Genomic DNA, 12,756 nt, shown 5'->3' on the forward strand with positions numbered 1-12,756 from the left:
CATCTTGTTAATGCATGAAAGCATGCAGACGTGGTCAAGAAGTTCCACACCAAATGTCAGAATGGGGAATAAATGTGATCTAGGTGACTTTGACTTTGTTGGTACCAGACATGGTGGTTTGAGTATCTAACAAACTGCTGATCTGCTGATGCTGGTCTCTACACTTTGCAGAGAATGGTGCGGAAAACAAAAAACATCCAGTGAGCAGCAGTTCTGTGGGAAAAACATGTTGTTAATGAGAGAGGTCAGATGAGAAGGCTGGTTGAAGCTGACAGGAACGTAACAGTAACAAAATTAGCCACCCATTACAACAATGGTATGCAGAAGAGCAAAAGAACACAATGGGTCAAACCTGTGGATAGGCTACAGCAGTTAGAAGACCTATAAGTCTAAAATATTTGTCTAATAAATACCTAATAAAGTGCTCACTGAGTGTATGCTACTCTCTAAGCTTTACCAGGTTATACAGCCATTAACAAGTTTCCAAATGCCAGCATTATAGCCATCCCAAGTGCTTTTGCTTAAATAATTCCACAGCCGTTCTGGTTTTTGTATTAATATGAAAAAGAGACCAGCGAACGGTGTCTAATTTTCTTGTCCAGATGTTATTCTGTGTGTGATACACTACAGTTTGTACTCGGTCTGGGTCCAAGGTGCATGTGGACACCTTATATTTGTGGGTACTTTAGCTGTAGTTCAGCTGTATCAGTGATGAATATAGTCCTTCCAGATGAGGGTTGATGTAATTCAGGATCTCCTATTGTTCAGTGATATGATGAATCACTTCATTTGGTATGTTTGGCTTTGTTCTCATTTTCATTCTGACTTTATTTTATATACTTACATCACCTAATTAGAACCTTCCAGCAATCATCAGTTTATACCTCTGACATTGCCAGGGGAAAGGATTTTTGCTTCATGGTTCTGCTTTTCATAGTCAATCTGTCCATTTTTTTTTCATTTAATTAAATCGAGACAATGGTACTTACTTTCCAGTCTTATTTTCAAGGGATAGTAGTCAATATACCAAGTCTTTAATTACCACTTTCTGGGGTCTTTGCTCTCTTCTTTGGTCACTGTTGGTCACAAGATTGATATTGTTCATTATTATATGTTATAGTACATTGTGCTCAAGTTAGCTGTCCAATATACTTCAAATGTTTCCCCTTTCTGTACTATTTTAGGCGTTAAGTACATTTATGGCATGAAGGTCCTATAGTCTAGAGTGAAGTGTATGAAGGTTTTGGACGTTCCGTAATGTGAAGCTCATTTCCACATACCGTTCCTATAGTCATTTGATGATCTTTTCACCACAGGACTGGAAATTTAGGTATTGTAAATGGTCATTGCCATAAAATAAAATAAACAAATGGTTCATATAGCATCTCATATTGGTCTGTAAAGCATTGCTAATTGCTACAAGGTTGATGACGGGACAGTGCCCGCACATTGTTTGGAGTCATTTCTGAAAGGAGGACTGGCTTTGTCTGACTGGTGCCTGTCCTTCTGCAGTTCAAGTCCTCCTGCCAGATGCCTTTTATTACATTATTTGTTTTGGATGGAAACGTCACAAATTCAGATTTCCGTCCTAATTTCTGTCGTACTCAATACTGCAATACTGTGATTATGATTCAAGGCTGGATGGGGGCTAGACGATGAGCCTCGGACCTTGTGGTGCTGATGCCAATTCGAAGATTGACCAGGGACATAATTCTAGATTAATCACTAATTCTATTCAGGAAAACCTTTGGTAGGAATGGAAAATTACATTACATCTGGCCAATGTTATATTTTTGATTAAAAGAAATTACAAGTGTGGTGTATGGAATTATAGTCAAAAGTAATCTTGATGTTAGGATGTAACATCTGACCAATAGCTTTAGAGGGTAATTCCAACTCAACACACTTTTGGGCCGCATCGTCACAGTTTTAATGAGATTTGGCATGCTGATTCCATCCAAATATTTTTTGGTGAGATATGGGCGAACAAAGTTTTCACTGATTTGCGTAACACCATGACTTTGACTTCCTATAGCCTATGAATTTTGATCATCAGTGCTGGGAAAATAATGTAATTAGTGTCCCCTCTTTGAAAGCTGTTTTGTGCAGTTGATACTGTTTTATATTTATTTGATTTGTGAAAGAAGGTTAGTAGATGTTCCTATGGGTTGCAGCCAGTGTCTCCTTCTTACCGATCTCTCTTCCTCATTTGCATTTTCTCTCATCTGCTTTCATTCTCTCCGGTGCTTGTGCGCTTTGAAAATACACATATTTCTCCAGAGGAATTATTCCTGTACCTCAGGCATATCACTGTTTGCAAACAAATTTGTAGACCTGCTTGTAAGCAGCGAACCACAGATGCAGGTGATCCAGAGTTCATATGGAAGAACAGTGCCCGGAAAGCCACTTCACTTTACCCAATGAGGTCCCAGCCCACGTAGGAAACCAACCCAGAGCTTCTAAAAAAAAAATAAAAAAAATAAAAAACTAAGGATTAGTTGCATGAGATCTTTGTTTGTACCTTTCAACTCCTTGCAGGCAAACATAGTCGGTACATACTTTCCCACATTGCAGACTACAAAAAACGCCCCCTCTCTTTGATGTGGATGTTTCACAGCATCTGGTGTATCGTTTAAATGCTTCCCCCCCACCCCACTTTTGGACATGCTCTGCTACAGTTTGTCTAGCTTTGTGTGAGTCTTGGTTGTCCCAGCAGGTCATTGGCTGTTTAATGACCATAAGCATGTACTTTGTGTTTAAAAGGTTTGAAAGGTGAGACTAGGTTTTGACTAGGTCAAAGATATGTCTACGTGTTTATTGATACATGGTGGCTTACATCTTCTGAATCCACATTTTAAGCTGGTTCACTATTTCCTATTCATAAGTTTTATACTGCCCTTGGTATAGTAATATGAGTATCTGTGAAGGTTTATGATTAGGCAGTAACACAAAAATGAATTATTTGGATAATGGTGTTGATGTTGCTCTCCCGACTTGACTTGAAATTGATATTGACAGATCGTGCAGATGGACAAATAATTACAGTGCTGAGATCACACAATGTTTGCCAATTTTGACAAATTCCCCCCCCAAAAAAGAATGACTGTATAACATAATTACCATGACTGACCTGATATGTTGGTATAGATGTTGAATTTGTTTGTTAGGCCTAACCACCCCACACCCATGAAAATATCTTGCATTGGGCCCTACCACCCCAGGCTACCCCATCCATGCGCAATTACAGCACAATTCTTTGGGCCCATGTCAGTCAGGGTCCTTGAAATCACCCCCCCCCCCCCCCAATATTCCATAGAGTATGTATTTGCTTAAAAAACTGTACAGATGGTTATGGAGTCAAAATAGAGTATGCAGCTAGCTGGTAACTGCTGTAGAAGAGATACCTGGTTCCAATTACTGTGGATATAGCCATTATATTTTAGCCATAGGGTAAGAAAATGTGTGATTCAAAACCAATGTGTCGACTGTGTCGACATCTTGATTTATTTTCAATTTTCTTTTAATCATGTCATCTGGTACTCTGATGAAAAATAATGTTTGTGTAATATGGAAATAAAATCTATACAAAAACAGCAAACGCTCTTCGCAGCTGTCCTCGGTTTATTTTGATAAAAGGAGTGTGTTTTATTTGCATCTAACCTACCCTCTGCATCTGATGTATGGTAGGACGAAAAAGGCGTCTTTTTAAAACTGGCTTAAAAATAATTAACGGCAGCAGAAAAAACAGGGTCGCGGTAAGATAATTGGATCGGTGCATATGGAAGGGATCAGGTCTGCACCTTGTCAAACGGACGTGTGGGTTACCTGTGCTCAAAGCTCACTCTGTTTTCACCCCTATGTTGCAGATAAACATAAGGAAGCCACTGTCACCGAAGCAGGGAATGCAAAGACAGGTAGAGTTAGCAAAACAAAAAACACCATGCTTCGTATCTGGCCTGTGTGTGCTGTCTGTGGTGGTGGGAATTCAGGAAGGGGCTTTTCTGTTCACTTTCCGCAGGCAATATCAAGGGCTTTCTCTGATGTAAGGCCTTTCACCTTTTAAACTACATGACTTGTGTTTGGGCTGTAGTGGAAGATTGAAGGCTGTGCTATTTTGATTACTCTATAATCGCTACGTGAAAATAATCCTGGCTATGTTTCCATTTCAACGTCAAGAGGAATTATATGGCTATGCACACACAGAACACGTCTAAGATAGGGTGCCTCTGTTGAAACCGTACCATATTTCTTGCATGATACAGTTTTGAGAGTAGATTATGATAATGTATGCTTAGGCTGACATAAAGTCAGTTTAGGGAAATAACTTGATCTCTGTTCTGACAGGTTGCAACAAGTAAATCATTTGTTAAAAAATATTCAATTAAACCACTTTTTGTTGCCGCACATTTTTAATGTGTCTTTTTCCAGTTACTGTTTAAGTTAAGTAGGTAAAATTTGCCTCATTTAACTCACGACAGGGGGCTTGACTAATCTATCCAACGGAAACATAGCCTGCACCAAATCACAATAAATCCTTGTAATTGTTGGAAACAGCTGACGCTTGAATGGATGTTTGAATAGATGTTTAATTGTTGATAGCAAACAATTAATTGGTCGACTGGTCAATACACTACCCTAAAAACAGGCGGTAACACTTTATAATAAGCTTACTTGAATTAGCAATGGCTCTTAACTAACTACTGGGAAGTACAGATTCAGATAGAAGTATTGATTCAGATGACTTCTGTACAGCTGTGTTTGTATAGCATCCTTTCATGTTAACAACTACATTAGTTATTGCCAATTCATATTAGAATGAATAAAACAGTTAATGTATTTGTTAATAATTGTATAATGTTTAATTATAATAGTTAATTAATCAACAAATACATGAATTAATGGAAGGTTAATTTCATGCTTACTTAATGTATCAGTCCATCAATTAATGAATGTCAATGGCTACATTAGTTACTGCCAGTACATGTACCCTTACTGTATGATCAGTGTAATCAGGTAGTCTATATATAATTTATCCAATAATAGATCTATAACTCATACATTTCAACTGACAACTGACATTCATAGGCTTATAGTTGTATTGTAATTATGAAACGCAAAAATACAGTACATTCCTGGCAACTGTGTAGGCTGGAACGGATTAAGTTTCCTTTAAAGGTGATATTATGTCATTAAAACTATGGTGGAGACTGAATTTTTTCAGTTTGTTTTTCTCTTTACTTTTTGTAATAATGAAAGTTTCCTTAAAATGAATGTGCTGTTTGAGCTGGGGACTAGCGCTACTAATGGAAAAACTGTTAGGCCTGGCTTAATGTGTGAACAGGGTTGTGCTCTGCAGGTGTGAATGGCTCTGCAGGTGTGGTTGTGCAGATGCAGTTCCACCTCTCCAGTGGGCCCTCAATGCTAAGGTAACACGCACTCCAGGCTTAACTCACGCTCTTGTGTTCCAGAGCCCGAAGTGGAAACCGTAATCTCCGTGGGACGAATAGTAGGCTCAGGTACCGGCCCAAAAAGCACCCTGAAACATCTGCCAGCTATGTTGGGAGGTTCTCTCTAAACCAAGAAGTGCTAATTTGGGCCACATTTTAGCACTTGTCTGGAATACTCTAAATAGCATGTTTGGTATGCGCAGCCATTCATATTAGCTAGGTTTTCAATGCTAATGTTTAAAGGTCCATGTTTTACACTCTGTTCTGTTGTGTTTAATACAATGTTTAGAAAGTGGTTGCATCCTGGTTTTAAAAGATTATGGGCCAGTTTTGCAGACACAAATTAAGCCTAGCCCTAGACTAATTTCAGTTTTGAATGGAGATCCCTAATACAAAACTCAATTTAGTCTAGGACTAGGCTTAATCTGTACCTGTGAAACCAGCCTTTAAAGTAATGAAAATTTGCTTCTAATCACAAAGATTGAGCATTAGTCATTGGCTCATTGCCTTTTCAAATTCATTTATTTGATTAGGATGATGAAATCATTGCACTCATGCCACTGTGTAAGAGAGGCGTGAAAGATAAGCTGCTTTGTAATTAATGACATTTAGAGTATTACCTCCCTACATAGCGAGGCATAGCCAAACTGCCAATCCTGAACAAGCTTCTCTGTCCTCTAATACTGGATTCTCAGTCTTACAAATGCTCTTGCCTTCTGCTTCTGTCTTCATCTCCTAAATCGCACCACAATACATAAGCCCCACAACTCTTATATTGTCCTGCTGGAACATCTTCCCGTACAAACATTAACAAACTCCCTGCCATTAATTTGAGACTCCCCTGTCTTTAAACATGAAATACCTTTTGGCTTTGATACCTGCCTGCATGCATCTTTTCAGAAGTAATCCTCTGTAACATGCTCTGCTTCCCAAATTTTTTATAGTTTTTTATTATCTTATAATTTGAGTTTCAGCGTTAACTCAGGAAAAGACATAGAAAGGACATATTGGACTGCTCTTTGATGTCCTTTACAGAATCCCACTGTCCCCTCCATGTTCCACTTGCAGCCTGTCCTTTCACTCCAGAAACACATTAGTGTGAGGAAAACTCAAATTCAGTGTCGCGCCATCTCCAAGCCCCCCTATTTTTTAGGGACTGTCTCCACCAACCGCCCTTCCAGAGGTGACGGCAGAAGCACAGGGGCCTATCTTTGTAAGCAGCGAGGACACTGAATCTTACCGTCCCGGGCCCCAGCCGGCTTACGCCGAGCAGGGCTGCTTTTGCCTGAGAACGGCCACCTCTGTAGCAATGGCACACGTCTCCTCGCTCCCCATCACTGCCACCCAGCACTTGAACCAACACCCCCTCCCCACCCCCAAACTGCCTCCCCCCTCCCCTCCAGGTTCACAGCTTAGCCGACCGCTTCTCCTCTCTGCTCCAGGCTTTAGTGGTCATCAGCAAGGCTGATTATCAGTGCATGGACACATCTCGTAAAAAGACAGCAAGAGCTCTGCTTTTTATCTGGCCTGAAACTGTCGTGCTGCCAATCAAATGTGTCCTTGGTGATGAAACTGCCTTCCTCCTAAGACTCTCGCTTCAGTACTTTCAGCTGTCCTGACTGTATTGTATTTTCACTGTGAACCTGATCATTCTAAAAAAAAATCATTCATCTCTGGTAATGAGGTTTATATTACGTCAAGTATAAAATGAACAAATATGCTGCCTTTCATGCTGCGTAGGACACTTAGCGATGTGTAACCCAGCCTATTCCATCTATGCCAACCTTAAAAACAGCAAAACAAGGATCACCTGGCACGTCTGTGGCAATCACCAAGCAGCACCCACCCACTGTATCTCGGGGCAGCCACAAACCGCACACTGTCCCTCGGAAGCCACACCCAGAGGACCAGAAGAAAGGTCAGCCTTATGTATCATTATCAGCTTTTAAAAATGGGGAGCAGATCACCACACCCCAATACCTTATCTTAGGTGACAAAGAGTGTGTCCCCAAATTGGGAAAGATTAGTCCTTGCCAAGAGGTTTAACGAATCATGTCAAGCTACACTACCTCAAGCTCACATATGTGACAATCTCTAAGGAGCAGTATCTGTATACTGCTAGTTGCTCGATGGAATTAAGTGGTAAGAGAGTGATGCAGTTACAAAAGAGCATGCTACTGCATTCTGGTTTGGTGCTCTGTAGTAGGAACATGATCATATTACTCATGTAATTACACCATGGTCGGGGGCGTGGTAAGAGTGACTTGTACTGTGTTCTCACTGGTCAAATTTGTGTACTTGGTGCCTGCTGTGTCAGTTCTGATACCTTTAAAATGGCCACTTGCGTTTCTTTTTGACATTTCTCTTCACATCAGAGTTCAACTGCTCCACACTCTTGAGTGGAAGGTAGTTTGAAACCATTGAAACACACGCACAGAGACAGAAGATAACTAATTATGCTCACGGGCTACATACTAATGCAAATTGTACTTAATTCAAATGCACTGAAACAAGCACACATTTCGTAAATTGATCTTGAGCGTACTCTCATTGTATGTATCTTAGGTAACTTGCATAATGGAGATTCAATCTGCACCTTTGGGGAAATCAAGGGTGTAATGTTAGGGAATATGCAAATTTGCAGGAGATATCCATATACGGAATTAAACTTGATCGTGTCTGTTACTCAGTTCTCCATCAAGTAATCCCGGGAAATTCTGCACGACAACGCATTGCAGAATATGGCAGTAAGAGTTATTTTTCTTTCCGAATGTACAAATTGCTCTTGCCTTTCCCTGTTTGTCTGGTTGAATGTGACACTTGCCAGTTGTCTTTAGGCAACAACAAAAACATTGCATCATTTTTTTATTATTCAGTCATTTAAATGTATTTGAAAACATATTTTTCTAAGCTGTTATTTGTTATTTGTTACCATAGATACATGCTCATCTTGAGAGACTGTATTTTCACAAGCTAGCTAACTTAGTATATCAAGCTAGCTAGCCAAGTTAAGATAAAAGCACAACATCCTTATGAAAGCAAACTAGCTAGCTAACTTTATTGATAACGTCACCTTATGAACGCAAACCAGCTAGCTAACTAACGTTAGCTAAAGTTAATTATTTTGAGGGGAATTCCCATGCAACATGGTTATCATTGTCAGAATGGACAGATTGTCTATTGTTTTTATAATTGGATTTGCAGATATGTGGTCTATGATTGAAAAATAAACAAATATTTGGCTTATCTGAAGAAACTTCCAAAATTGGTCATTTTTCTTCCATATTGGTGTAGATTTATGTGCACGTACTAGCCAGTAGTATATGAAGCCTTTCTATATTCTGGGTATAAGTAACGAGCTATGGTGTGAAAATTCTTGGAATAAGTTATAATGAATTTTGCAGGATCTGTGTATAGAATTGTTGCTTTTTAATAATATATAAGTATGGACACTCCAGTAAAATGCAATTAAAATGAGATGAAGATTGTTCGTTGACTAAATCAACTTCCGTTTTCATTGAGTAAAAAAAAAAAACTTTTTTTATTTTTATTTTTTTACTTTAAAATTTGTACTAAAAATAATCTAAATGACAAAAATGACTATTACTTTAGGCAAAAAGTTAAATTACATTTTGTTTGAAGACTATGACTAAAATTAATTAAAAAGTCAAAAACCATGTAGGCTGTCAAAATTATTAACATTGCTAGTCAGACCTGGGGATTTCCTATAAACCACTTTGACTAAGTACTTTTTCTGTATGTTATGCTGTATGGGTTTACTTTTTACTTTTTGGTTGGTGCTAAATCTTGGATCATTTCGTTTCCTTGTATCATCACCTAGAAAGATTGAATTAGCGGTGCAGCACGAAGCAAGTGGAAGTCGCACAAGATTATAAAATCATTCACAACCACCCTGAGGAGCATAATTAAAGCTGAGAGAGGAAGCAGCTGCTGTAGCTAAGCCAAATTCTATAAAAACTAGCTTTTTTGTTTTCATCCTGGGGAAACAGTAAACTTTTATACAGGTAAAGAGATCATTTGGAAGGCTAAAAACTCCCTTGCTCTTTACAAAAAGAAATCTCTCACCTCCAACCCATGCAATTGTCTTTTTTAAAATTACCTTTTTCTGTTTCTTGGATTTTCTCATCTTAATGAGGAGTCTTGTTTGATTGAATTGCATATGGCCTTAACCTGGCTTGATTGCCACCTTGGTGCAGCGATCAGTATATGTATTTGGTTAGGAGGTTGACTTCTTGCAGGAGTGATTCAGGGTGGGGCAAATGGCAGTTGACACTGATGTGTCATCCACAAGACATAATCTGAGTTCTGTGAATTACCGCCAATTCAATTCAATACGTAAAACGGCAACTACTTGTAGAAGACTCCAGTGCTGTAGATATGCACCCTGCAAGTGCTGAAATGTGTTCACCCTTGGATTACCATTGACTTAGTGCAACAATATCTTGCTTAAAGTAAGCAATATCTTCAGGAGAATGGTACTGTACTGTTGTAGAGTAATAGTTCCGAGTGCTATTATAAAAATATGTTAGTATTAAGTAGTAGATCAGGCGAACATCAAGGAAGTGTTATTATCCAATTGCAGTGGTGTGTTTAATTGCAGTTTATGGAATACATTAGTATTATATTTCGTATCTGTCCAGTGCCAAAATTTGTCTGACTTTCATTCACTCATTGGGGAACAACTGTGTGCTTTCAGATGTATGTATTTTTCCATCCTGTAATTCAAGTGCTCCATTACACCCAAAAGTGGTTTATTAACGTTGAGTGTTCCAATGCATGAAGCTTTGAAGCCATGAAGAAAATTGGTATGAACTGATACTGATATGACAGGCAGATAACCTGACCTTTGGCACAATTGAGCATTTTGATTGCAGGCAGATACAATGGATAAATGAAGTATCAGTCCAGGAATTCATGACCACTTTTTTCCCATGAGCAACGTTTCCAGTGAAACAGCAGTGGAGAAAAAAAGCCCCACAACGCTTCCGATTCAACAGTTGCTTTCACACAAAGAATTGTTGGCAGTCTCATGGGAAGGGTCATACAGAACCAAAAATGGTTCACAAGTCAAAGTTGTCCTTTGAAAGTTTTTGATTCTTAAAATGCCTGTCTTCGCAAGTGAGTTCTTTTATAAACCATACAATTTTATTGATGTGTTTTTCTTGGGTCCTGCCTGCTGTGTGTGGTTTTTAGTATAGTGTGAACTGTACACGTGCTTCCCTGCTGTGCGTGTTTTCTGTCTTGGGGCTCATAGCACACTCAACGGATATTACAGATATGGACAGAGACAGAGATGGAATATACGTTATGAAATGGTAGGCAGTACACTGGGAAGTACACACCACAGGGTCTGTAAATATTTGGATTCAAATTTAAAGCCATGTAAGCTTGTCAGTTTCATTTTCGGAGCATATGTAGGGTGGGAAAGGAGGAGGAAAATACTTGTCATCAACTGTTCTGCACTTTGATCGGAGAACTCAGACCAATGTAATGATTTACATGAACTGTCTTATTTCTGGATTTAAATTTAAACAGGTTCTTTATCTTTCCTTGTTTTTGGAGGCAACCATTTCTTACCATTCTCCCCATATGTTTACCACAAGAGCCACAAAATTGTTTTGCGTGTTTCTTAGTATTTTGAGTTTAGAGGAATGCATGACTGTTCTTGCTCTCACACTGCTTGTTCAATCTTGAACGTTCCAGCCTAACGTTTCACTAAAAATCTCTGTTGCCACGTTCTACAGTATTGTCCGTGAAGGTTAACAGGAATTGATAGCGTTGATGTCATTTCCTTTTTTAATTTGTCTCTGACCATTTTTTTTTTCCACCAGCGTTAAGTTTTCACTTCTCAAAATTCACCTTTGAGTATGTCTAATTTTCATTTGTCTTTTTCCCCTCTCCAGTGTATGATAAACTGGGGTTCTTGCTGAAGCTGGATGGTAAACTGTAAGTTTTTTTCCTATGTCTTTAACCTAAGCTCCATTTTATTATGAATTATAGTCATAATTTATTATGAATTATCCTATAGACTAAAGCCCATTTATTTAACGTATAAAGCCTGTTAAAGCTGTATTTTCAGGTTAACGTGCCCATAATCGTCTTGCAATGCAAACCTGTTGTATGCATTTCTGACATTACATTACATTACATTATTGCCATTTGGCAGATGCTCTTATCCAGAGCAACATACAGTTGATTAGACTAAGCAGGAGACAATCCTCCCCTGGAGCAATGCAGGGTTAAGGGCTTGCTCAAGGGCCCAATGGCTGTGCGGATCTTATTGTGGCTACACCGGGATTAGAACCACCAACCTTCCGTGTCCCAGTCATGTACCTTAACCACTATGCTCCAGGCCGCCCATGTGCTATAGTTTCTACTTGACCATTTTTTTTGTTATGTTTTCACTTGACCATTTTGTTGGCTGTCCATTGATACATCACTGAAGTTTCAATGTGGAGTAGCATTATTGATATTTTAATACTGAAATTCCTGACCCTGCAAATTATCAGTGAAAGGCGAACATGAATTCCTGTTATGACCCATAAACAGGATGATCCATATTATTTTATTCCATATTCTTTATTATTCCAGTATATTTATAGGTTATTTTTCTTTCTGGTACCAAAGTGACATTTCAACACATAGCAAGATCAGTTGGAATTAAATCTGGTGCAGATTCCTTGAATATAAGCAATCTGATTTCATACTAAGCAGACCCTTTTGAACCAGGCCGATGAAAGTTTTTCCTAGTGAAGTCTTGCCTCACCCGTCTCCGATTCATCTGTTCTGTGTAACCGAATCCCTGTTTAACGACAGGGAGACAAAACAAAGAAAGTCGGCATGCATTCTCAAGTGTGTAGACATCAGAACACACTGTAAATGTTATCAGTCCTAAGGCCCTAATAATACATTCCAGCTAGCTATGTCCACCTATGTCACTTGGCACTCGGCTTGTTGGATAGATGAAATAGCAGTGCTGATGAACCTCTCCAAACATGTAATGCATAGCTCCTTTTCAAAATTGGCTCAGAGACTATGTGTGTGGGTGTGTGTATCTGTGTGAGTGAGGGAGTGTGTGAGAGTGTGTGTGTGTGTATGTGTGTGTGAATGCGTGTGTGAATGTGTGTGTGAATGTGTGTGTGAATTCGTGTGTGAGTGCGTGTGTGTGCGTGTGAGCGGAGTATGTGTGTGTGCGTGTGTCTGCGCAGATCCTCGCCAATCAGAGCCAGGCGCCTTGGTATACACTGTGATGAGTGAGCAGTGTGACCGTGGCGATGAGGTGTGGGGG

At 39.2% G+C, this 12,756-nt stretch overlaps 1 protein-coding gene across 9 annotated transcripts in view; it reads left to right on the forward strand.

Moving 5' to 3' along the window:
- The window catches only part of st3gal3a (ST3 beta-galactoside alpha-2,3-sialyltransferase 3a), a 99,731-nt gene that overhangs the window by 38,467 nt on the left and 48,508 nt on the right, over nucleotides 1-12,756 (forward strand). For 5 of the 9 annotated variants that reach the window (XM_061238426.1, XM_061238427.1, XM_061238425.1 and 2 more), the window contains 4 exons: nucleotides 3,867-3,914; nucleotides 5,469-5,516; nucleotides 7,243-7,365; nucleotides 11,372-11,414. In XM_061238426.1, coding sequence (XP_061094410.1) covers nucleotides 3,867-3,914; nucleotides 5,469-5,516; nucleotides 7,243-7,365; nucleotides 11,372-11,414 — 262 coding nt within the window. The remainder of the gene's footprint in view (nucleotides 1-3,866; nucleotides 3,915-5,468; nucleotides 5,517-7,242; nucleotides 7,366-11,371; nucleotides 11,415-12,756) is intronic. The other 4 variants (XM_061238431.1, XM_061238432.1, XM_061238433.1 and 1 more) reach the window with 4 other exon arrangements.

The sequence above is a fragment of the Conger conger genome, chromosome 4, assembly GCF_963514075.1.
Source record: "Conger conger chromosome 4, fConCon1.1, whole genome shotgun sequence".
Lineage (NCBI taxonomy): Eukaryota > Metazoa > Chordata > Actinopteri > Anguilliformes > Congridae > Conger > Conger conger.